Raw genomic sequence first — 24,210 nt, forward strand, 5'->3', positions numbered from 1 at the left:
GTTTTCATTAATTAGGTAATATTGTCGAAATTGGTCGATAATGACCTTCAACACAAACTCAGAAGGTTTAGGATCCCTAGTATTGTAGAGGATTACTGTATCTGTGTCGCCTATAATAAATGAATCCATAGAGCACCAGCATTTTAAAGTAGCAACAGTGCTCAAAGCGACATGGCAGCCAAAACTTGGCTTTCCTGTTTTCACTGTAGCGGTCTAATCTGAGCTGTTGGCCCAATCCAATCAGTAAAGAATGTGCCCTAATGCACCCGACCCTAATGTTATCTGTAGCAATCCTCTTTTATCTTATTTGGTGGTGTATGCACGTACTGAAAGGTTGCCGCCAAGACAAATAGTTCTCACTTCAGCGTGTACTTCTTCACTCTTACAAGTCCATTAGCTGTGAATCGAAACTGCAAACTCAAGCTACAGAAGTTGCTTCTTATTTCGTATTAACAAATTCATTATCCAAACCCAGAGTTTCTGCCCTGTTGTTCTTATTGTTTTATATATGCTATTGTTCTATAATAAAGTATAGATATCACTGTATCGGAGTTATCGAACTCTATGAATTTCCCTCTAGGATGTTTTGTTTTCCGATACCATCAATACACCAGATGAATGGTTTTCCATGAGTTGTTAGTCACTTTTGTCCAAAGTCCAATTGAGAAACAACAATTCATTGACATTGTTTTCTATAGCTCTGTTTTATTTTGAGCTCCTGGTGACCCTTACTTTTCACAAATAATTTATGAATAGTACTACAAGAAAGAACATTCATTCCACTCCAACCCTTTTTTATCGAACCTACAACCCATGCATTTTTACTAAGCCTCGTCTTACCAAATGGTATAAGTATTAAAATATTAAAACTGAGTATGTTAAAATAAAGACTTGATGGAGTGATCAAACAATGCTTGGATTATCAATTCCGCAGCAAGACATTCTTGGTGGTAGTTGCAGTTCATGCATGCTTCTATCAAACATGTCAATGACCTCACTCATGGAAGGCCGGTCTTCAGGTGTACATTGGATGCACCAAAACCCTATTGTCACCAACTTGCGAGCAACCTCTGATATGCAAGTGTTTCTACTATCAATGCCTTCGGTAGCAGCACCACAAAATTGATTCAAGTTGTCATATAACCATTCAGGGAAATACTTGCTTACGGTCTGCATGCTTGCATTGGTATTTTCCCTTGCTCCAACCATTTGAAGAATTAGCATCCCATAGCTATATACATCAGACTTGGTGGTCACGGCTCCATGGTGTCTCCAAAACACTTCGGGTGCCATATAGCCAATTGTTCCCCTTGCACCACCAATAGAGATTTTGCTCTCTTTTGGCTTACACAACTTTGCTAATCCAAAATCGGATATTTTTGGACGGAAATCTTGGTCTAGCAAGATGTTTTGTGGTTTGATGTCAAGGTGGACAACACGATGATTACACCAACGGTGGAGGTAATCAAGCCCTTGTGCAATTCCAACCAAAATCTCGTATAACTTCTCCCAGCTTAGGGATTTCTCTCCTTGCACGGTGTCAACTACACCAACTGCGTATTTATCGAGGGAACCATTGGGCATGTACTCATAGACGAGAGCTCTTTTTGATCTATGCAAGCACAATCCTAACAGAGTGACAACATTGATGTGTGATGTTCTGCCAATGCTGACCACCTCATTGATGAAGTCCTCTGCATCATCCTTCGTGTCCTCCAGCATCTTCACTGCTATCTCACTGCCATCAGACAAGCTGCCTTTATAAACTGTACCATATCCACCCTTTCCGAGGGTGTGGGCAAAAGATTTAGTCATCTTTCGAACTTCAGAGTAAGTGTAACTTTTTATTTGTGTCCGTAGGAGGGACTCAATTCTTGGTGAATTTGTTGATCTCCATTGCCAAGGGGACAAATGCATGTGTTTCTTATAAACTTGGAAGACCGCAAGAACCAATATGCTTATCCCCAGAAGACTTGACGTAGAAGCTATTATGTCTGAAAAGGAATTGGAGCTTCAAGGCATAAGAACATAACATATGGCATGTTTACAATGTTGGTATTAAGAGTCCTCTTATGTAGTTGTAACCAATCAACACCAAGAGGTACGTTTATCAATCAATATCTCCTAATTAATGAACACTTAACAGATACCATGGCAAATTTACCTTTCTGTCCCTTTTATTTCCAAATCTACCTCTCCACAATTTTAACTTTTCATAGTACCATGCATAGTATAAATAAATCTTATTCATTGGAATTTGATCACATGGACGATCCATAATATCCAAAGGTACTTTGCAAAATCTATTATGCTGTTTAATTTCGGACTGACTGAGAGTTTCAGGTAGTAGACAGAAGGTGTCGTAATTTCTTTGCATCCTTGTCCACAATGTAAATTAGAAAAGCAAGGGTGTGGAAATTTTCATTATTAGTGTATCTCTTGCAAAATATTTCATAAAGGGTATAATAAAACTTACAGTATATTTAAACTTAAAATATATAAATAATTGTAGTTTTTGCATTAAGTAGATCCTATCTAAATATTGTAAAATTCATGCATTCTGCAGAAGCCGTGTATGAACTTGAGATGGATGGGCCAGTGTGTGTTGGTGAAAGTCTATACCACCATGAAGAAAAATATAAATATTTGACAGAATCAGGATATATGAATTGTAACTACTTGAATGGTACTCTCTTCATCAACAAATATAAACATTCTGGTTATTTGAATTTTGTTTAGAAATATATGTAACAACTCTTACAATACTACCTGTACTATCAACCACTACATATTTAAATTTTTGCTCATCTTATCCCAACCTTTCTCCCACCACCAACCATTCCTCGTTTATTGAGCGGCATTTAATATGTCCAAAAAACTTCTTACATTTAAGGATGACAAAATAAACTTTACATACACATGCAAAAAGTTTTGTATAACACACAAATAAAGAAGTTTTGTGTCCTACAGTTCAAAATTATTTAACAATATAACCATAAATTATAATTTGAGCTGTATGATATCAAAGCAGCGAAGCACGAAGGGTTGGGATGAATCATTCCTTACATGTTTTTGTCCTCTTCTTTTTTGATTCTGGAACAACGGGAGGATCTGATGAAGAGATTGAACCATCAGCTGAAAAATTCCAAGCAATTTGTAATGTTGCTTTGACTTTGGATCACTAGTGACAATTCACTAATCTAATATATCTACTGACTATTGTGCATATATGGAACTCAGCCCAGTTACTAATTCTGTAATGTGACAAGTTTCTGACACGTAACACATTGTAGTTAATTTCAGTAAGCAATCTTCACGGTATAACTTTAGTGATAATACCAACCATATATTAATTGGCATGCGCCACACAGTTATAAAAAGTGTCACAAGTATAGGATAGTATCACCTTTTCTTTATTACTGAGCATTTCAAATTTCCAAATAAACTATTCCAATAAAACTTTCAATTCCCATTTTGGTATGTTCATCTTTTATTAGTATAGCACGTTTAAAAAGCAAAAGGTTCACGGTGACATCGTAGTGTATCAAACCAGAATGCCTACTTTTTTTTTTTTAAAGAAACACAAAACTGTCTACTTAGTAAGATCAATAATACGCCCTATGATCCCACAGACATGACATTTAAAATATGTGCAATTAAATAAAAAAATATTACTACATCCGTTTCACAATGTAAGACTTTCTAGCATTGCCCACATTCACATAGATGTTAACAATACAACATATTTTTTTAGATTGTCATTTTGCAAAGTTCATATGGCACGTGATTCAAGTAGCTTTTGGCCTACCTATTGGAATATAAAGTGAATTGCCCACCTTTTCTGATCAACTTAAGCTTTTGTTTTGAACTGGGCGGTGCACGCAACTCAATATGGTATTAGAGCCAGAGATCTTGAGTTCGAATCCTAGCTAGTGTGCAATTAAATAGAAATTACAGCCCACTTCTGTTCCACGCTAGAGCCTTGAGGGGGCCTCGCGTGGGGGGGGGGGAGGGGTGTTGGAATATAAAATGAATTGTCCACCTTTTCTCATTAGCTTAAGCTTTTGGGTTGAACTGATTGGTGCATGCAACTCAATATTACCACCACCTATTAGTTTTAATAATATTGGAATATAGTTGCAAGGTGTTTCAAAAAGGCTATAATCTTATTTTGGTTGGAGCAAGTGCTATGTGTTGAGCAATATAGATAAGTTGTAATGACGTAGTTTTTGAGAAACAAATGTTCATTCACCTATGAAAGTAATCTTCAGGGGCACCCATTGCACTCGGTTTTGGGATTTGCTTAAAAGGAGGAACAACACTGTCACACCCCAATCTGATACCGCCATACAACGGCACCTGACAGGAGCGTGTCGTAGGGAAAACGGCGCGAACCGCTTCCTACGAAACCGCGATCTCGGTACCAGTCCCAGGACATAGTGCTGGTACCCACGGTGACAAATATGAATCATAGCAATCCTTAAAATAAATAGAGGACTTATTTACCTTAACTTAGGTTGCAGCTCAGACAGCCCGAGAATACAACCGACGACACGGACGAGGCGAACACCAACAACGGCAGCAGCAGCGGAACCAACGGTCTAACACCCAACACCACAGGCGATGGCTGGGAACCAGGACGAAACCCTAATCTTCACTTCACTTTATCTTTTCTTCAGGGCGGAGGAACTATATATATATATTTATTTAGAGCAAGAGTGAGTACTTTCGTACTCAGCAAGTCACGGGAACTTAGGTGTTTAATGCAAGCTTGGAAGAGAGGCAAGGTTGTTTTGCAAATCTTTTATTTGAAGACTTTTTGAAATCACTAGGTGATTTACTTCTTTCTAAGTTTGGGCCGAAAAGAGACTTGCGTCTCGATTCGACTTTAAGAGATGTTTTTCAACAGCTCATTTAGTAATGTACCGACCTCCCGGGTCAGATCATTACTTTTCGGCTCCCAGAGCCATTCCACTTGATTAATCGGCTCCCAGAGCCTTTTTCATTTTCTCGGACTCCCAGAGTCCAGCTGCCCAGCAGCAAAGCAATCCGCTTCCACTCGGGAAACCTAGTCTATGATGCCCACAGACATCCCGAATCACACAGATTCGTTTCTGACCACTCAGGTCATCCATCTGCCACATAGGCTGATTCTGGTTACGATTCCCACACCACAACAACTTTTCACAAAGCACAGGCAAACAAATCTACGCAACGGGAACCACCTCACATCCGCCCATGACCGTGGGCACGGCTGTTCGAACAGTTAGTTAACCTCTGCAGAGGGGTACACTTTACCCACAAGATACGAACTTATTCCGAACACCCGTCGGTATCGGAGGTTCGCAACAAAGCCTTTCCCAAGCCGACCCAGGGTTATCTCATGCCACATAGAAGGATCAAATCCTCACATAAACATAGGCCATTTTAGGCGTTCACAAATCAAACTCCAACCACCTCGATCGGTAATTCAGCAAGCTTCTCGTTCTTGCATTACCAGGAACCCGGTTTGGCTCCAACCGACCCCGCCCCGGCGTTCCCAACTATTGGCATGCGAGGTTTCCCTGAACCGACTAGCTTCTTAGCCAGGGTGTCCCATTCCACCTTGTGGTTGCACTTTGATTATGTGTCGAAACTAGATTTCGGCAATAATAAAAGGGGGTGGCTATCAAGCTAGGAAAGTGTATGGGTTTGGAGACAAAGGATTTATACAGGTTCAGGCCTTCTTATAAAAGAAGTAATACCCTACTCCTGTCCGGGGATGAATCCGCCGAGTGTATTATTGATTGTATGATTCAGGAGAAATCAGCATATGCCCCTAGAGGCGCCCGGACCCCCCTTATATATGGGAAGGAGTCCGGGTTACAAAAGATAATCTATATTCCTAACGGAATATGAAGATACAGGTAAAATACAGTCGTAACCGACTAAGTCTCAGGGTGTTTCCTTGATACACAAGTTAAGAAACAAACCCGAGATACAGATAAGATATTCTATCTACATTAGGTATCCTGTACCCAGTTCGAATACCATCGCCGTGTAGATATGGGATACCCATAATCTCCACAGTAGCCCCCGAGTCCTTTGCAGTCGACCATCGTAGCCCTCTCAAAGATGATAATCCGAGTACTTCAAACTCTTCAAGCCAAAACCTGCCGAGTGGACTGTAAAGGGCGAAAAGATAAAGAGTATGGTGCATCGAATAGATGCACCTAATTAGGTGTAGCCCCCAACTATGTGATTAGTTAACAAACTAAACATATAGTTGAAAGACAAAATAACAACACTATTGTGCATTATATGACAAAAGCGTACGCGGCGCCTAAATAGGCATGCTAGCCGACTGCTTTTTATCCACAATAAAAGAAATCCGAGTGGTTTACACTCTAAAAGGTTCACGAATGAACACACTGGACAGGCATCCGAATATAAAACTCTAAAGATTACCCACCAAGTATTATAAAAATTATGGTAATGAATAAGTCTAAATAGCCTAGGCTATGACTATTTACCATAACAAAAATAGGTATATAACATACCAAGGAAGTGACTATGATAAAAACAAGTCATCCCAAATTAACCCAGACAGCTTTTGTAGCCTAATAAAGCTAACAAAAAGCAGTATAACACCTTTCTGTCGGGCACCTTTTAATTTGCATTGCAATAATTCCAAAGAATTATATGACCGCATAAAAAGGATTTTTATCAGCATTGGGCAACACTGTTGTGCGCATAATATTGCCAAAGCAAAATATGCCTAAGTCCCTAAGGAACACAATGGGCCACGCTGTTAAAAGTATTGGGCTGAAGTACTGTTCAGGCCTAGGCCCATTAGCACCTCCGATACCCTTAACTGAAAAAATCCGATATCCAAGCGACGCTTCGTCTTCCCCGCCGGAACTCTCGCCATTTTCCCCACTCCCTGCTACAGTGTAAAGCTGCGCCGGCGAACTAGGGTTCTCAACTCCGGCCAAATCCACCTCCGAAAAGTGCATCAAAATCCCTCCCGTGATCCACCGCCTCAATCCCTCACCTCTCCCAAGCCATCCCTCAAATCAAATCAACACATTTGAGTGAAACCAATGGCGGAAGAGAGAGAAAGCTTCGAAGGTCAATGGGCGCCATCCGACGTAACGGAAGAGAACTTGAAGGAGATGGTGGCGCACGGCGTTCTCCCTGCCAAGGAGATCATCGGGTGGCGACCAGCGCACGGTGAGGCTTTCCCGTCTCCGGATACTCATGAGATTGTGGTCTTCTCGCATTTCTTCTACGGCGGCTTTGCTCTTCCGACCTCAAAATTCTTCCGCGGGATCTTGAATTTCTATGGAATCAGCTTGCATCACCTAAACCCGAATTCCATAGTGCATATCGCCAATTTCGTCCATGCTTGTGAAGCCTTTTTGGGGATCAAACCTCACTTTGCCCTATTCCGCCGGATCTTCTTCCTCAAGCCCCAACCAAACAAGAACAAACCGTGTGTAGTCGGGGGGGCAGGATTCCAACTAAGGGGAACTCTGAGCCAAAAATATTTCTCGATGCCCTTCAAGACTTCGAACAAAGGATGGCATGCAAACTGGTTCTATGTTCAGAATCCCGAGCCTGCTCTTCCCGGGTACTCTTGTCTTCCTCCAGTGTACCAAGATACTTGGAATTCTCTTCCGATCGGAGATGAAGCAGTACAAGCCTTGGAGTTGTTGGATCGTATGTTAAATCTTAAAGAACAAGGCTTACAGGGAGAGCAGATCACTCGGCACTTCATTAAATGCCGACTGGCGCCAATCAAGGAAAGATCCCGCACAGCATTCGAGTTCGACGGCAAACATGATCCCAACCGTGAAGAACCAGACTCCCTGGATTTCAAAATCATGAAGGAGAGGATGTATAAAATCTTCTCAAATGCAATTGTAGTCAGCTACTCTCATCAACTGCCAGTCGTGCCATATAATGCATTCAATCTGCCTCCACAGGTATGCATCGGAAACCCTCAAACCGTGATCAGAACATAATTTTATCTTCAGGCTGAGTTGACTAACTATGGAAGCATCTTGTTCAGGAATATGCATTGATGAAGTCAGATCCACCAGTCTCTCAGCGCCGGTCTCCTCGCCAACACACCGCTCAGGGAGGTGGAGGGCCAACGATCAGACCAGATCCGCAACCTCAGACCTCCAAATTGGCTGGTCAAACAGGTCCTCGCAAGAGAAAACTGGTACTTGATGATGATGAAGGCGACGATGATAAATCTGGGGATAATGGCTCGCCAAATAAACCCCCAAAGCGTACCATGCCCAGGAAAAAACTGGCTGGCCGCGCAATACCAAAGATCAGAACATCTTCCAGGTATTAGACCTCTCGGTATGATTCCGCTTCGGCATGTTTTCCGATGAAAATAATGCTAAATACTGAAAGAACACTCTGCAGGAAACCATCTGATATAGATCCATCTGGAAAAGACCCTGATCCGGCTATGACAGAGCAAAATATATCCAAGGACCCCGAGCCGACTACTGAAAACCAGCCGACTGCTGAAAGCCAGCCGACTGGCGCCCATGCTTCGGGAGGTAAGGCCAATCCGAGTGACCTGCCGCCGACTGGAAACCAGTCGGCAACGACTGAAACGGCAACAACTCAAGAGCCCCCGACTGGAAACCAGTCGGACGCAGGCCCTGATCCAGAGATTCCCGAAGTAGAAGCGCAGACGACGACTTCGCAAGGACCAGAGGTTGGTAACGACTCGATAGCTGGGTCTTCAGGTAAAGAACAAAGATCTCCTCACGCTCAGCTAGGTACATCTTCAGGTTAGTTGTCTTCTCAAACAATGGCGACTTAAATAACCTCAGTTTATCCGTCTAATATCTTGGAAACACACCAGGACCATCAGATGATGACGGGGAAGAAATTCCTCGCATAAAGGCGACCGACGACTCTCGTCCTCCTATCTTGATCAAATGGTGGGATGAGAACTCACAAGCCGCCGGTATAGTCATAAACCGTCAAAAAGAAGATGAAGAAGTGTGCCAGCTAAAGAAAGCGCTTGGAGAAGCCACTCGTATTGTAAATGTAAGTCTTCCGGGTGACAGCCTTCAATAACTTTGTTCTCTTTTTAGCAGAAACTAAACCATGATCCATCATGCAGAGAATCCATCTTCGCAATGAGGCCAAGACTACAACTCTGGAAAAGCTGGTTCCTCATTTGGGAACTCTAGAAGCAGTCAGGGACCAGCTGCATGAGGCCAAGGAGTGCGCCAAAAAGACAGAGAAAGAGTTAAGGGACCGAATCGCCCAGCTCCAGGATGCAAACTTCGAACTAAGTGGTTCTTCAAAAGGTAATCATCCCGATCTGTTCCATTGATTTATGCTGTCATAATTGCATCCTCAACCATCTGGATTTCAAACAGCGCAAGCCGCCAGGATGGAACAGATGGCGAGGCAAATTGAAGCCCTGGAGAGAGACAAGACAGAACTGGCTGCGCAAAGGGACTCAGCCTTGAAGGAAGTCGAAGGTAGCGCCAGCTAACAGTCTGAGCTTCTCTCCTTATAATGCAACAGATGCTCATCATGAATGTGTTTTGTAGATCGCAAGATCAAATCCCAAGCTCAGTTTGACGTCCTGGTTGGCAAGATCAAGAGGCTTGAAGGAGCAAGGGATGGCGTCGCCAACGCCGCTGCACCAATTATCCAAGCCATGTTCCTCAATAATGGTGGTCCGAGTGCACTCGACGCAACCGAAATATTTGACAAGCTGAGTGTTGCTCCGGAAGTATATTTCAAGAATATCAAGAAAGCTGGAAGTATGGGAGCTGGCATGGCCTTGGCGATGACAAAATCCTTGTACCCGAGAATTGAAGTCGACACCATTGATGGATTTGCAGACGGGACAAGTGAAGAAGCTGCCCTTGATCTTATCAGCAGTGCGCAAAATGCGGCTGACAAAATTGCGAGCGATGTTGTAGAGCAATTTCGCAACAACGACCTCCAGCCGAGTAATGAAGACTCTGATGATGAAAGAACTGATTCTGACTGATCATGAATGTAATGTATGGAGGCTCAATTTGTACAATACTGGTGTATTTATGCTGTGCTTGATGATTCTTGCAAAGTTTTTGATTTCTTAAAAGTTTTTGCTAAGCTTTGTTGAGCCTAAAACCCAAAGAAGCTATTAAAAACCTTCAGTCCTCGCAAACTAAGTAGAAAAACCAAACAAGGCAATGATAAACCAAGTAAGCAAACTGAATTGATAAAAAATCACACTCCATTATTATGATGATAGCCCCCGACTGACAACTTCAAGGAGAAAACTTGACGTTTGACAGTCAAAATAGGGAAATACAATGATAAGGTTAAGCGTAGAAACGACGAAGATGTTCAATGTTCCAAGAGTTGTCGACGAGAGTGCCGTCTTCGCGCTTGAGTCGATATGAACCTGGCCGGGTAACTTCAGAGATAATAAATGGCCCTTCCCATAGAGGAGATAACTTGTGCCGATCTCGTGTGGTTTGAATTTTCCGTAAAACCAGGTCGCCGACTAGAAAGGCACGAGATCGAACATTGCGATTATGATAACGTCGCAACCCTTGTAAGTACCGAGCTGACTGAATCAAAGCTGCTTCGCGGACCTCTTCCAGTCGATGCAAGTCGTCCACTCGATCTTCTTCATAGCGTTCTTCACGGAAATTACGGAAGCGCAAAGACTCAAATTCGACTTCACTCGGCAACATTGCTTCTGCCCCATAGACAAGGAAAAAAGGTGACTGGCCTGTGGCCCGACTGGGTGTAGTTCGCAAAGACCAAAGTACTGATGGCAGCTGTTGCACCCATTTGCCGGCATAGGGTTTTAGCCGGTCAAAAACACGCGCTTTAATCCCTTGAAGTATCATGCCATTGGCTCGCTCCACCTGTCCATTGCTCATGGGATGTGCCACTGAAGCGTAGCAAATCTTAATTCCAAAATCTTCACAAAAGTCTTTAAAAACTCCGCCAGTGAATTGTGTGCCATTATCGGTGATGATCCGATTGGGCACTCCAAATCTATGCACAATGTTGATGAAGAAGTCTCGAGCATTGTCCGCTGTGATTGTGACAACCGGTTTAGCTTCGATCCACTTGGAGAATTTATCAATGGCCACAAAGAGATGCGTGTAACCACCGACTGCCTTTTTAAACGGGCCAACCATGTCGAGCCCCCAAACCGCAAACGGCCAAGACAGCGGGATTGTTTGCAACTCTTGAGCTGGTAGATGAATTTGTCTGGCAAAAAATTGGCAACCTTCACATGTGCGCACAATTTTGTCGGCGTCGGACACTGCAGTAGGCCAGAAAAAACCCTGCCGGTAAGCTTTGCCAACAATGGTGCGCGCAGCAGCATGGTTTCCGCATATCCCAGAATGTATGTCTTTCAGCAATTGTCTCCCTTCCTCTAAAGATATACAGCGTTGCAGAATTCCTGAAGGGCTTTTCTTGTATAACTCGGATTCGTGCATAACATAAAGTTTGCTCCGCCTTGAAATCCGCTCGGCTTCATCTTTATCTTGAGGGAGCTCTTGAGAAGTTAAAAATCGCATGAAGGGCTCTCGCCAGTCGGCTTCAACCATAGCGACATCATGAGTGCCCGCAACTTGAGTGGTATCTTTGTGAGGTACAGTCGGTGTATAAAGGTGTTCGACGAAAACATCTGAGGGCGCCGCCTCACGCTTGGATCCAAAATTGGCAAGTCTGTCGGCGGCTTCATTGTTGTGTCGAAGAACGTGACTGAGTTCGAGTCCATCAAATTTGTCTTCCAACTTGCGTACCTCTTGTCGATATGCCATCATGTTGTCGTCGAGGCAGGACCACTGTTTCATAACTTGGTTAACAACCAGCTGTGAATCGCCTCGAACTATTAAACGCTTTATCCCTAGGGAAATTGCAATCCGTAGCCCATGAAGGAGGGCTTCATACTCGGCGACATTGTGGGACGCCGAAAAATGTATCCAAAGCACATAGCTCAATCTTTCTCCAGTTGGGGAAATCAAAACCACTCCTGCTCCAGTGCCCGAAAGTCGTTTGGATCCGTCAAAATGCATGGTCCAGTGCTCCATGTTCTCCGCGGGGGTATCCTCTTGGCACTCGGTCCACTCGGCGACAAAATCAGCTAACGCTTGAGACTTGATTGAAGTGCGGGGCTTGAATGATATGTCCAAAGACATCAACTCCAAAGCCCACTTAGCAATCCGCCCATTTGCTTCGCGGTTGTGCAGTACATCGCCGAGTGGAAACGATGTGACCACCGTTACCGGGTGACCTTGAAAGTAATGAGACAGCTTCCTGGTAGTAATTAAAATACCATATAACAGCTTCTGAACCTGAGGGTACCTCGTTTTGGAGTCGGCCAGGACCTCGCTGACGAAGTAGATTGGTCGCTGAACTTTCTGGACATGGCCTTCTTCCTCACGCTCGACAACCAAGACTGTGCTCACGACCTGGGAGGTGGCTGATACATACAGCAACAACGGCTCCTGCGGGTGTGGTGAAGCTAAGACCGGTGGCTTGGTGAGGAGTTGTTTGAAATCTTCGAAGGCCTTCTGTGCTTCGGGTCCCCATTGGAAATTATCTGTTTTCTTCAGTAGTTTGAAGAAGGGCATCCCCCGCTCGCCAAGTCTTGAAACGAATCGGCTGAGCGCCGCCATGCATCCAGTCAGCTTCTGAACATCTTTCTGGGTGCTTGGTGGTTTCATGTTGAGGATAGCAGTAACTTTCTCCGGGTTGGCTTGGATGCCCCTATGAGACACCATAAAACCAAGCAGCTTCCCTGACGGTACTCCGAAGGTGCACTTTTCAGGGTTCAATTTCATCCTGAAAGCACGGATGCTCGCAAAGGTTTCTTCTAGATCCGAAATCAAATCATCCTTTTGTTTGGTCTTGACAACTACATCATCTACATAGGCTTCAACGTTGCGGCCAATTTGTGTTGAGAAGCATCTCTGAATCATACGTTGATAAGTTGCTCCTGCATTTTTTAATCCAAACGGCATGGTGACGTAGCAGTATGCACCAAAAGGCGTGATGAATGAAGTCTTCAAGCAGTCGGATTCCTTCAGTCGGATCTGATGATACCCCGAGTAGCAATCCAAAAAACTGAGAAGCTCACAGCCGGCGGTTGAGTCAACTACCTGGTCAATGCGAGGCAACCCAAAAGGATCTTTGGGACAAGACTTGTTGAGGTCGGTATAATCAACACACATGCGCCATTGCCCTGTTTTCTTCCGAACTAGAACCGGGTTTGCCAGCCAGTCGGGATGAAGGACTTCTTTGATGAAGCCTGCTGCTAACAGCTTGGTTAACTCCTCCTTGATCGCGTCCTTCCTGTCTTGTGCAAATCGGCGGAGTCGTTGTTTAATAGGCTTGGCGTCTTCTTTGACATGTAAGGAGTGCTCAATCACCTCTCTGGGAATACCGGGCATATCCGAAGGTTTCCACGCAAAGATATCTTTATTATTTTGAAGAAAGGTGATGAGCGCGCTTTCCTATTTACAATCTAACTCGGCGCCTATTACAGCAGTTTTGGTAGGATCAGAAGGATCTAAGGGAATCTTTTTGGTCTCGGCTTCGGTTTCCCCACTTTTTGAAATTTTGGCAGCGGGCACTTCTCCTTCGCTCACCGTGGTTGCAGCCAGTCGGATTTCCTCTCGGGCAGACGCCATCTCGCGGGTTTGGGCCATGTCGCAACTCTCCTTGTCGCATGTGACAGCTTGCTTGATGTCGCTCCGTAGGGTTAGGACTCCTCGGGGACCAGGCATCTTCATCATCATGTATGTGTAGTGCGGAACGGCCATGAACTTGGCTAACGCCGGGCGTCCGAGTATGGCATGGTATGCTGTCTCGAAATCGGCAACTTCAAAGCTGATATTCTCTGTGCGGAAGTTTTCCCGAGTGCCAAAAGTGACCGGGAGAGTGATCTGGCCGAGTGGAGTTGCGGATAATCCTGGAATTACTCCATGAAAAGGCGCATTGCTTGGTTTTAACTCGGAGCGAGGGATCTGCATATCATCCAAAGTCTTGGCGAAGAGGATATTGAGTGCACTGCCGCCATCAATGAGGGTTCTGCGAAGCTTGACGTTACGGACCACTGGGTCTAGTACCAGGGGGTACCGCCCCGGGTGGACCACTCGGTCAGGATGATCCGAGCGGTCAAACCTGATTGCGATCTCTGACCATCGAAGATATTGGGGCGTGTCGGGCTGAACAGCATTGATCTCCCGTTCGGTCAGCTTTTGCTTCCTTTTAGACTCATAAGCCATGGGGCCGCCAAAAATATGGTTGAGCTCCTTGCGGTGGTCCTGAAATCCAGCCGGGGTGTCGCCGTCGTCCTTCTTCCTTGACGTGCTTTGTTCCTCGTCGGAGTTCTTCCGAGTAGACTTGGTGTACTGCTCCGCGAACTGCTTGTAGATGAAGCACTCTTTGGCCACGTGGTTGGAATTTGGATGATGCGGGCATTGGGAGTTCATGATCTTGTCGAAGGTGTTGACGCGCGAACGCTGTCGAGAAGAGTGAGTAGTGGTTGCAACAAGTTCCTCAGGCTTACGCTTGCGGTCCTTATGATTGTTACTTCCACCTCCTCCCGTAGCCGGCGTATTTTTCGGCTTCCAACTGGGGCCCGACTGCTTTGATGCGGTGACGGCGTCTTCAGCTTTGGCGTACTCGTTGGCTTTTTCAAACATGAGCTTGACTGTTCTGGGAGGTTTGCGCCCAAATTTGCCGACCAATTCTTCGTGGCGAATCCCTTTGGTGAATGCGGCGATGATGACGTCGTCAGTGATGTCGGAGATCTTGTTACGTTGTTCAGAAAATCGTCGGATATACTCTCGAAGGGATTCTCCGGATTTCTGGATAACGTTGTAAAGATCATATTGTGTGCCAGGACGCTCGAAGGTGCCTTGGAAGTTGGCGATGAAGTGGTCGCGTAATTCGGCCCAAGATCCGATCGTACCACGGGGCAGTCCATGGAGCCAAGATCGGGCGGAATCTGCTAAAGCCACCGGTAGATAGTTCGCCATGGCCTTGTTGTCTCCTCCTGCTGCGCGGATTGCGAGACCGTAGACGGTAAGCCACGATTCTGGATTAGTGGTACCGTCATACTTCTCTATTCCAGTCGGTTTGAAGCCGGCTGGCCAATCCACTCGACGCAGATCGTCGGTAAAGGCTGCTACTCCGTCAAGGTCGTCGTCGTGGCGGTCCGGCGAGTGATGGTAGCCTCGAGCTGCTCGGCGCTGTATGATTGTGTCGCGAAGATCGATGGGGCGGCGACGAGGTGGTGAGCGAGGCCGTTCCACTCGGCGCTCCCTATGAAGGTCGGGAGGTGAGTGAACAGATCGCTCGTCGTGACCCCTGCTCCTGCGGTTGGATCCTGCGCCGGTGATGCTGAGGCTTGGATGACGGTAGTCATGAGATCGGAAGTGGGGGACTCGGCTGCCAGTCGGCGTGTGGACGCTTTCGGAGTTAACTGGAACCGAGGCCGCAATCATGGTCTTTGTCTGATTCAAGATGTTGACGACGTGGTCGGAACGATTGAGCTCGTTTTGGTTGAGAAGGGTGTCGAGGAGGGTGATCGCGGCAACCGCATTGTGTTGAGGGGTGCGGAAAACCGGTGTCCCTTCGACGTCTTGTTGACCGATGAGATCACGCGCTCGGCGCCCTGCTTCCAAAGCTCGCTGACGTCGGTCCTCAGCCTCCTTCGCAGTCCGCTCGCGGTCCTGCTGCTCGCGCCGTAGCCGTTCTTGTTCTTGTGCTTGATGCTCCTCCTCCAGTCGGCGACGTTCTTCGGTCTCCCGGGCTTGGCGTTGCTCCTCCGTCTCATTATTGGCCATGAAAACGCCAAAGTAGAGAGGGGTATAGTTGTCATCTAGGCTTCCGTCGAAGTCGTCGAAGTCGTTGAAGTCGTTGTAGCGAGAGCTAAATTCGTCGTACTCCACGATGTCAGTAGGACGTGAGTCGACGGTGGGAGAGCTATTGTAGTCATCCAGCTGGTCCGTTGAAACCGTGCCGAGTGGTTGGAGGATGACGCCGACTTCCCTGAAGCTAGGCGAAATCGGTGTTGAAGCCGACTTCCGCCTAGGCCTACGGGATGAAGACGCTGTCGTGGTGAAGACGGCCGCTAAATCGTCGGGGAGCTTCATCAGGACCGATGGGTAAGCCCCATCATCTTGATCTGGTGACGTTGAAGAAGATGCGATCTCAGCCGAGTGGTTTGAAGCCGACTCGATTGAGATGGTCTTGAAGTAGGTTTCAGCCGCGTTTGGGAATCCAAACGGGACTGAGATCCGGTTCTCTCCCGACTGGTCCGATTCCGAGTCAAGGAGAGAAATCTTGCCGAAGTTGTCGGTGATGAAGTCGAGGCTGCCGAACCGAAACGTCTGCCCGGGAGGGAAGACGAGGTCGTCGATGCCGGAGATGGGACCCATTGCACTGATCGGCGAAAAGCTTGACGCAACCCCTACCTGGCGCGCCAACTGTCGAAACTAGATTTCGGCAATAATAAAAGGGGGTGGCTATCAAGCTAGGAAAGTGTATGGGTTTGGAGACAAAGGATTTATACAGGTTCAGGCCTTCTTATAAAAGAAGTAATACCCTACTCCTGTCCGGGGATGAATCCGCCGAGTGTATTATTGATTGTATGATTCAGGAGAAATCAGCATATGCCCCTAGAGGCGCCCGGACCCCCCTTATATATGGGAAGGAGTCCGGGTTACAAAAGATAATCTATATTCCTAACGGAATATGAAGATACAGGTAAAATACAGTCGTAACCGACTAAGTCTCAGGGTGTTTCCTTGATACACAAGTTAAGAAACAAACCCGAGATACAGATAAGATATTCTATCTACATTAGGTATCCTGTACCCAGTTCGAATACCATCGCCGTGTAGATATGGGATACCCATAATCTCCACATTATGTTCGATGAGTTTCTCACAGGAATCGGTCCTTATATGCGAATACGGGACAGTGCCACATAGGCACAACCCCCCGCATCGCGAGTTTTCACAATTCATTTTATTTTCAAACACACCGACACCACATGTCGGGTTTTGAAGGCTTCACAAACCCATTTCCCAAGTTTTCGACAAACAACGGTGTATGTGGGATATTTGGTATACGCGCTCAGAGAGCACGAATACCGAGGTACCACAAGGGTGGAGCGACAAGGAATCAGGGTAGTATGACCTACGGAAATTAGTGCGACTACTGGATAGGTCCGTCGGTTTGGCACGCAAACCGAGGCCAAGCAAGTTAAGTGTGAGATTCTAATAATGCAAGTTGCAAACAAAATAATAATGACTTTTCAATTATAGGGGCAATTGATCAAAGGGTGACTTGCCTTGCTCAAGGTCTTCACGAAGCTTCACGAATCTTCGAGAAAACCCGCGATCGACGAAAATCCGATAACCGCAACTATACGCAAACAATCGAAAACCTAAACAAAAGACCAAAAGAAAGATCCTATTTAGACTAATTAGTAGTGCCATTAGATAGATCTTAATTTTACGGAATTACTGGAAGTTGAACGGAGTCAAACGAAGCTATGGATCGAGAGATATGAATTTTGGAAGTTTAAATGGATTTTCTGGACGAGAAATGATTTATCGGAATTTATAGAAATAATATTCTCAAGAATATTATTGGCATTCGTTGATGTGCGGGACCAACGGAAATGATTTATGGAATCTTGGAATAGAGAATTGATTTATGGAAAAAGGGAAAAAGGATTTATCAATTCCTTTGGAAAAGGAAAGGAAGGAGGGGTGCGAATTGGACTTCCTCGGGCGTCTTAGGCGCGGCCCAAGGAAAGGCGCGCGGCTCGGCCGAGCTACTGGGCCGGAGCGGGCCCATTAGGGTTCGAGGGGGGGGGGAAACGGCCGGGTGGACGCGGTCCACCTCGCGGGTTCTGGGTGGGGCCCATGTGTCGGTCGACACGGTGCATGGTGCGGAGGGTGCACGCGGCGCGGGGGGGCTAGGGTTAGGGTCGGAGTGGCGCATGGTTTGGTGCACCGGGTGGACCGAAGGGCGGCGGTGTCGCGACCGGGAAAATTGCCTTTTCCCGAACGCTAGTGTATTAATCCCCGTCCCAGGAAAAGCCGGGGTACACCACACAAACATGATATAAAAGACACATCTTTATTATATCGATAATATTTACATTATTACAAAGGCGCTTCAGGCCTGACAATCAAAAATAAACAGCAGCGGACTAGCGGGCCTACGGCTCCATCTTCACAGGCGCTCAATTGGGGTATAAGCCAGGACTCCACCTAAGACATCTTCTCCAAAGCTTCTCTTACTGGAGGGGGAAAAGACTTCTTTTAGGGTTTTCTTTTTATAAAACCTTTTTAACTTTGTTTATTTCTTTTCACTTATTATTTGTGCTCTGAAAATTCCACTAAAATTTGAGGGCTCCTTTTAGACCAAGGAGAATTTAACAAAAATTCTCCGGGTCACATTTGAATTTTTCTTGTACGTATTTTAGGGTTTGCCAATTTCTTTTCGAATTTTAATTAATTCTATTATTCCTTTTAGAAGATGATTTTTATTTCGGGATAAATTTATCAGGACGTGACAGGCGGGCCAACGCGCAGCCGCTAGGCTCTCCGTGGATTGCGCGCACCGAGAGGGAGGAGAGAGCGGACCCGCCTTGACTCGGTCTTTGCCGAGGTGGCGCTGACGTGGCGCCTCCGTTGCATGCCACGCAGGCCGGCGAGAGGAGGAAGAAGGAGGCCGGCCGAGATGGACGGCGGGCGGCGGGGGTCTCACCGGAGCACGGATCGACGGTCTTCGGTCATGGGGGAGCACACCGGGACAAAGAGGCGGACGAGAGGGGACGATCCCATGGCTCGGATGCGACGGAGGAGGTCCGACGGCGGCGGATTGCGGCGGCGACCGTTGGCGGCGGCAAAAGAGGGGAATCGCCGGTGGTCATCGGGGGTTCGATTCGAGGCGGCGGGAGCATATCCGGGGCTCGGTGAACTCATTTCCGGCGCCGGATGGGGCAATGGACCTCCGAGGGAGGCCGGCGACGGTGAGCTACCTCTAGGAGCGGGCGGCAACGGCGGCAAGCCTATGGCGGGCGGCGGCGAGACCTGGGGCAGCGTCCATGCGTGTTCGGGGGGGGCTAGCCGAGCTACCACGCGAACTAGGGAGGGAGAGGACGAGCGAGAAGGGAGAACGGGGGGGTGGCACTACCGAGCCGAGACGGGCGCAGTGACGAGCGGCCGACGGCTCGGGAGCGAGCTCTCCGGCCTCGGGCCGGGGAAGGGAAGAAGAGGGATGGCCGGAGTCCTCGTCTCGCGTCCACGCACGCACCGGCCTCCGACGCGTGCGAAGGCAAGAGGTGGGAGCGGCGGCAAGGCGTCAACAATGGTGCGGTGAGTGTGTGGCGAGCGAAAACGAGAGAAGAAGGGGGGTTTGGGGCGGCTTGGGTTTTATAGTGGAGGCGATGTCGGTTTGGGGAGGGAGGGAAACCGACCTTGGTGGCGGTCAAGGAGAGGAGCTGGCGGTCGCACCCGTGGTCCAGGCGGTGGCAGGCGGTGACGCCGATGGTGGTCGGGCAAAAGGAAAAAGGAGGGGGAGAAAGGGAGCTCTGCACTTGCCGAAACGGGAAAGGAGGAGGGAGAGGGGAGCGAGGCCGAGGGCTCTGCCTCCATCCCTGGGACGCATGCGCACAGGCAGCAGCGGGCCGGGAGGCAGCGCGGGCACAGGCGGTGCTAGGGCTTGACGCGGCGGGATGCCAGGCGGTCGGCCACGCGCGAGCGCGCGCGCGGGCGCGAGGGCGCGGCGAAATTCAAAAGGCGGCGGCGGGAGATCAACGCCGGGAGGGCGAGAACGAGAGGGGAGAGGAAGAGAAGAACGAGAGAGAGAGAGACTCTCGGCTTGGCGTCGGCGCACGCGCGTGCGCCACACGTGCGGAGCGAGGGAGGAGGACGGCTGAGGGGGGGGTGGGCAGAGGGGAGGGGATCCGGCCCATCCAAAATATGAGGAGGCAAAATAGACTTTCACAGAGAAATTGAATTGGGAGGGATTTGGATTTTGGATTTCGAATTTGATGCTTGGTCTTTGGGACACAAGGTGGAGTCAAGGAAGGGAACAATATTCGGAGGCGAGTCAAAGGGAGATGGATAATTTAGAGAAAGAGAGTGTAACTTGGGAGTTTGAGTTTGACTACTCAACGAGATATGTGGGTAAGGATTTTGGAGAGAAGTCTGAATAGAAGGGTTCGGACTTTGAGATTATTTCGGAACGGAAATCATTTTGGGGAGAACTCAAGGCGAAAGAGATTGAATCTTGGGGTTTAGAGTTCAAGGGTGGAAGTGATCTCGATTTGCATATTCAGACTTGGGTCAGAAGTTCGAGAAATAAAACAAGGGTAGATTGACGAACCGATAAAGAGAGAAAGATAGATGAATCAAAACCTGAGAGGTTGAATTCGAATTTGAGAATCGGTTTGAACGAACCAAGGAGAGAGTTTATGACGTGAAGGTGAATCCCTGGACGGAGTTAGGGTTCGGGCATTCGACAAAGTTCACGGATGGGGTTCCAGGAGGGTATTTCGAATAGAAGGAATCGAGCTTCGGGACTATATTGGGATGGAAATTTTGAGGAGACGATCGTTGATAACAGGGTATCGAGACAAGGGAGGGATTTAAATTGAGATCTTTGGCACAACTTAGACTCAACACTCAAAGAACGAAAATTTTCGCAATTAGAATTTTGCCGAATTAGTTTTTAACGTCTCACGAAAAGCGGAGCGTTACAAACACCATATAAAAGTGGCGTGTCGTCTTTTGGAGAATACTTTGTTGGAGATATTCACCAAGCATGGATGGAAGTTCACTAATAGGATATGTGCTTGATTTTCCACATATTTAAGTTTATTTCCTTTATAGTGTTTACTACTTTATGGTGCAGATAACAAGTAGCACATTATTTTAATAGTTAACGGCTGTGTGCATCACATGATGCAGAGGCTGGGATTTTTATTCCATTATCTAAAAAATACCCCAAATTGTTTTTGTGCTCAAAACTATAATGTTTGGAATCTACTCTTCATGCAATTATTGATCTGTTTATTGTGAGGGCACAGTTGTTATTCTCAAACTTATGATAATGTTGGTTTCCGAATGTATAAATTGGTTTTCAAATACAAATTTAGGCTAATGAGTATCACTATCGGTTCGTCCTGGTTATCACTAGCTTGGTGTGAGAACCGATAGTGATACCCTTGGGTGTGTGGGAGTCTAATTCGTGCAGTTTTGTTCACGGCGCACAGTTCCAGCCCACACCATCTCCTCCTGCACTAACTTGAGTCGCGGATTCGAGCGTCACATGTTTTGCATGCACCACGCGCTCTCACGATGATTTCCATGTTAGTATTTTTGTTTCTTTTTTTAATTCGTTAGCACTTTTTTCAATGTAAAGTGTTGACTGAAATTAAAAAATCAACAAAAATATAAACCCTTCCAATTACATTTTGAGAACATTCAATTCAAATTTGAAAAATTTCAATTGAAACTTCAAACTTCCAATTCCAATTTTTTTTAAAAAAATATTCCCCAAAATTTGAAACTTTCAATTAAAATTTTTTAAAACTCTACCCCCAAAATTTCAAACTTTGAATTAAAACTTTTGAACCTTCGTCTCAAATCTAAAAGTAAAAATGGAAACTCATATTTTTTAAGACATTCAATCAACTATTTAGTTATTATTTTATTTTTGCGAATGTCAAAAAAGGCTAAGCATTGCCCCTATCATTAATTAGTTGTAGAGGTGAAAACGGATCGAAAAATATCTGGTCTTATCCACTCCGAATCGATTCGAAACAAGGATATGGTTTGAGCTTATAGAAATATGGCAGATATGAATACAAATGTGGATAATATGGTGCAAATTAGGATATGGATGTGGTATCTCTAAGATCTATCGGGTGTAGATTATATGAAATTTTGTATCATATTATTTGATAAGTCGTTTACCAGACAATCCAAAATTGTTGAACCAATGTTACCACTTTATTTGTTCCATACAACATAAGATGGCCCATTTATAGACTACTTAATTTGAGGCACTCACCGTCTTATCTCATACTTATCTAGATGTATTTTCATATTATGGATGTCATGTATCAATGTTGTTTAGCACTTAAGCATATAGTTATTACCGGTTTGTTAATTGATTGTTATATTGTTTTCCATTGTATTGCTAACTTGATGTTATATTGATCACATATACACGTAACATTCATTAATTTTAACATGTTTCCGAATCAAATCCACACCAACTCCTTACCATTTCCGATATTTGAAACAATCCACTCTTCATCCGCATCGGCACCGGCTCCAAATGCATTTAAAAAATATGGTATGCCTACTATCCATCCAAATTTAGTCCGTTTTTCACTGCTAGTTAGGTGAGAGATCAGCTTTATCACGTCGATCTATAAGCTATGCGAGATAGCAATTTCGGGGTATCATGTTCAGATCCAAGATTTGAATTTCTATCATCTCGGAGCCCCCCCCCCCCCTCGCGCAAGAACAAATCTCCTCCAAATTTTTCAGATTTTTTTTCAAATATTTGTGTATTTGGTTAAAATTTATTCAAATTCAGTTAAATATATTAAAATTGCAAATAATTTCGGTAAAACATTGAAACTCACGAATTTTTCAAAATTTCGCAAGAAATTTCGGTGGTTACCGAAATTGCAAATACTGCTTCAGATAACCTACGCGGCTATACGCCGGTTTAAGTGACCGGTGTACACCCTCCGGTTTTATAATAATTGATGTTTTGGATAAGGTTGAGGTCAAAATTTTATAACTTCGACGATCAATAACTTTAAAAATATTTTGTTTAAAGAAACTATAACAACATATATAGATTTGTCTTACAAAACACTATAATAAAAGTAAACATGTATTTATTTATTGTATATATTATAATAGAAAAGTAAGGGTCAAAGGTATATATTTTAAACTGTGTCATTATTCAAAACGTCAGTTAAAATGAAACCGGAGTACTAGTGAAATACAGTTTGATAGCACGGACCGTATGGCACGTGTCCAAGAGAAAATTTTCGTCGCGTGGAAAACATGGTATACTAGTAAAATATGCTGATGAAAAGCCACATACCTGTACTTGAGTTGAAGGACCAAGAGAGGAGCTGGTGCGACTCGACAAGTTCCCCGGTGGCCGCCGAGAATCCCACGGCCGCGTCCTGCGGCAAGCCGGCGGCTCTCAGGTCCACCGCCGCCTCCACGCCGTAGTTCGACCCGTTGGCCGTCAGGTTGACGACCATCTTCCTCGCGGCGGCGTCGTACCTGATCTCCGCCCGCATGACGCCGGCGAGGGTCAAGGTCGGCAGAGCGGTGAAGTTCTGGGACACAATCTGGTTGACGTCGACGCCGATGTGGTCGATGACGCCGTCCTGTGGATCCCAGGGGTTCCTGCAGGTGTCGAACTCTACGCCGACGGTGCGCGGCGAGGCTTCGCCGGTGTTGGGGATGAGGCCGAGGAACCCTCCGGTCATGTCCGGCGCGAGCGTGTCCGCCGGTGGCCCGACGTAGAACGCCATGCCGTCCGCCTGGTTCGTGGAGTTGCGGCCGATGGCGAAGGAGAAGGCGGTGGTGAAGCTGGTGACCGACCCGCCGGCGCCGTCGTCCCAGAGCCGCACGAGCTGCCGGTGCGCCACGCGCCCGGTGCTCCACGTGCCCAGCCTCGTGAGGTTGATCCGGTCGCCGGCGTAGGAGGCGTTGCCCATGAACACGAGGTTTGCGGCGGCGACGTCCCGCCCCACGGCTGCGAAGTCGTAGTCGAAGGAGAGCGCCGCCGCGGCGCGGAGGGTGGTGCAGCAGAGGAAGAGGTGGAGGAGGACATGGCTGGCCATGTTCATCTGCTTTGCTGGCCACCTTACATTGTTATTGCTGCGGCTACTTAGCGTGGGCGTCGTGGTGGCAGAATTGCAGATAGAATAAGCTAGTGTACATCATTATCGTTGTTGACTTTGACTACATGCGACGACCAAATCGCAGCCGGCGGGCCAGCCGGCTGCGCCTCGATTAGATGATGCTTAATTAAATATTAATTATTTTTAATTTAAAAATAAATTTATTTTAGTTTTTTAAATATTACATATGAAACTTTTTTAGAAAAACAACCGTTTAGCGACTAAGACTTGAGAAGCATGCTGCG

The 24,210-nt window shown here is 46.2% G+C and overlaps 1 protein-coding gene across 1 annotated transcript; it reads right to left on the reverse strand.

The window, feature by feature from the left end:
• Positions 1 to 895: 895 nt before the first annotated feature.
• Positions 896 to 23,990, reverse strand: LOC4345302 (PR5-like receptor kinase). Its single transcript, XM_015793459.3, has 3 exons — positions 23,152 to 23,990; positions 3,067 to 3,135; positions 896 to 1,994 (listed from the first exon to the last, which is right to left on the reverse strand). The coding sequence occupies exons 1-3, from the start codon at positions 23,909 to 23,911 to the stop codon at positions 904 to 906; spliced, it is 1,920 nt and encodes a 639-aa protein (XP_015648945.1). The 5' UTR covers positions 23,912 to 23,990; the 3' UTR covers positions 896 to 903.
• Between the last annotated feature and the right edge of the window lie 220 nt (positions 23,991 to 24,210).

Source organism: Oryza sativa, chromosome 8 (genome assembly GCF_034140825.1).
Source record: "Oryza sativa Japonica Group chromosome 8, ASM3414082v1".
NCBI lineage: Eukaryota > Viridiplantae > Streptophyta > Magnoliopsida > Poales > Poaceae > Oryza > Oryza sativa.

What these genes read in the sequence shown, in the direction of transcription:
- LOC4345302 (XM_015793459.3), bottom strand. Translation starts at nt 23,911, where the DNA reads ATGAACATGGCCAGCCATGTCCTCCTCCACCTCTTCCTCTGCTGCACC. An exon ending in GTCCTTCAACTCAAGTACAG is followed by an intron (nt 3,136 to 23,151) that starts GTATGTGGCTTT and finishes GGAATTTTTCAG; the next exon opens with CTGATGGTTCAATCTCTTCA. An exon ending in AAAGAAGAGGACAAAAACAT is followed by an intron (nt 1,995 to 3,066) that starts GTAAGGAATGAT and finishes ATTCCTTTTCAG; the next exon opens with ACATAATAGCTTCTACGTCA.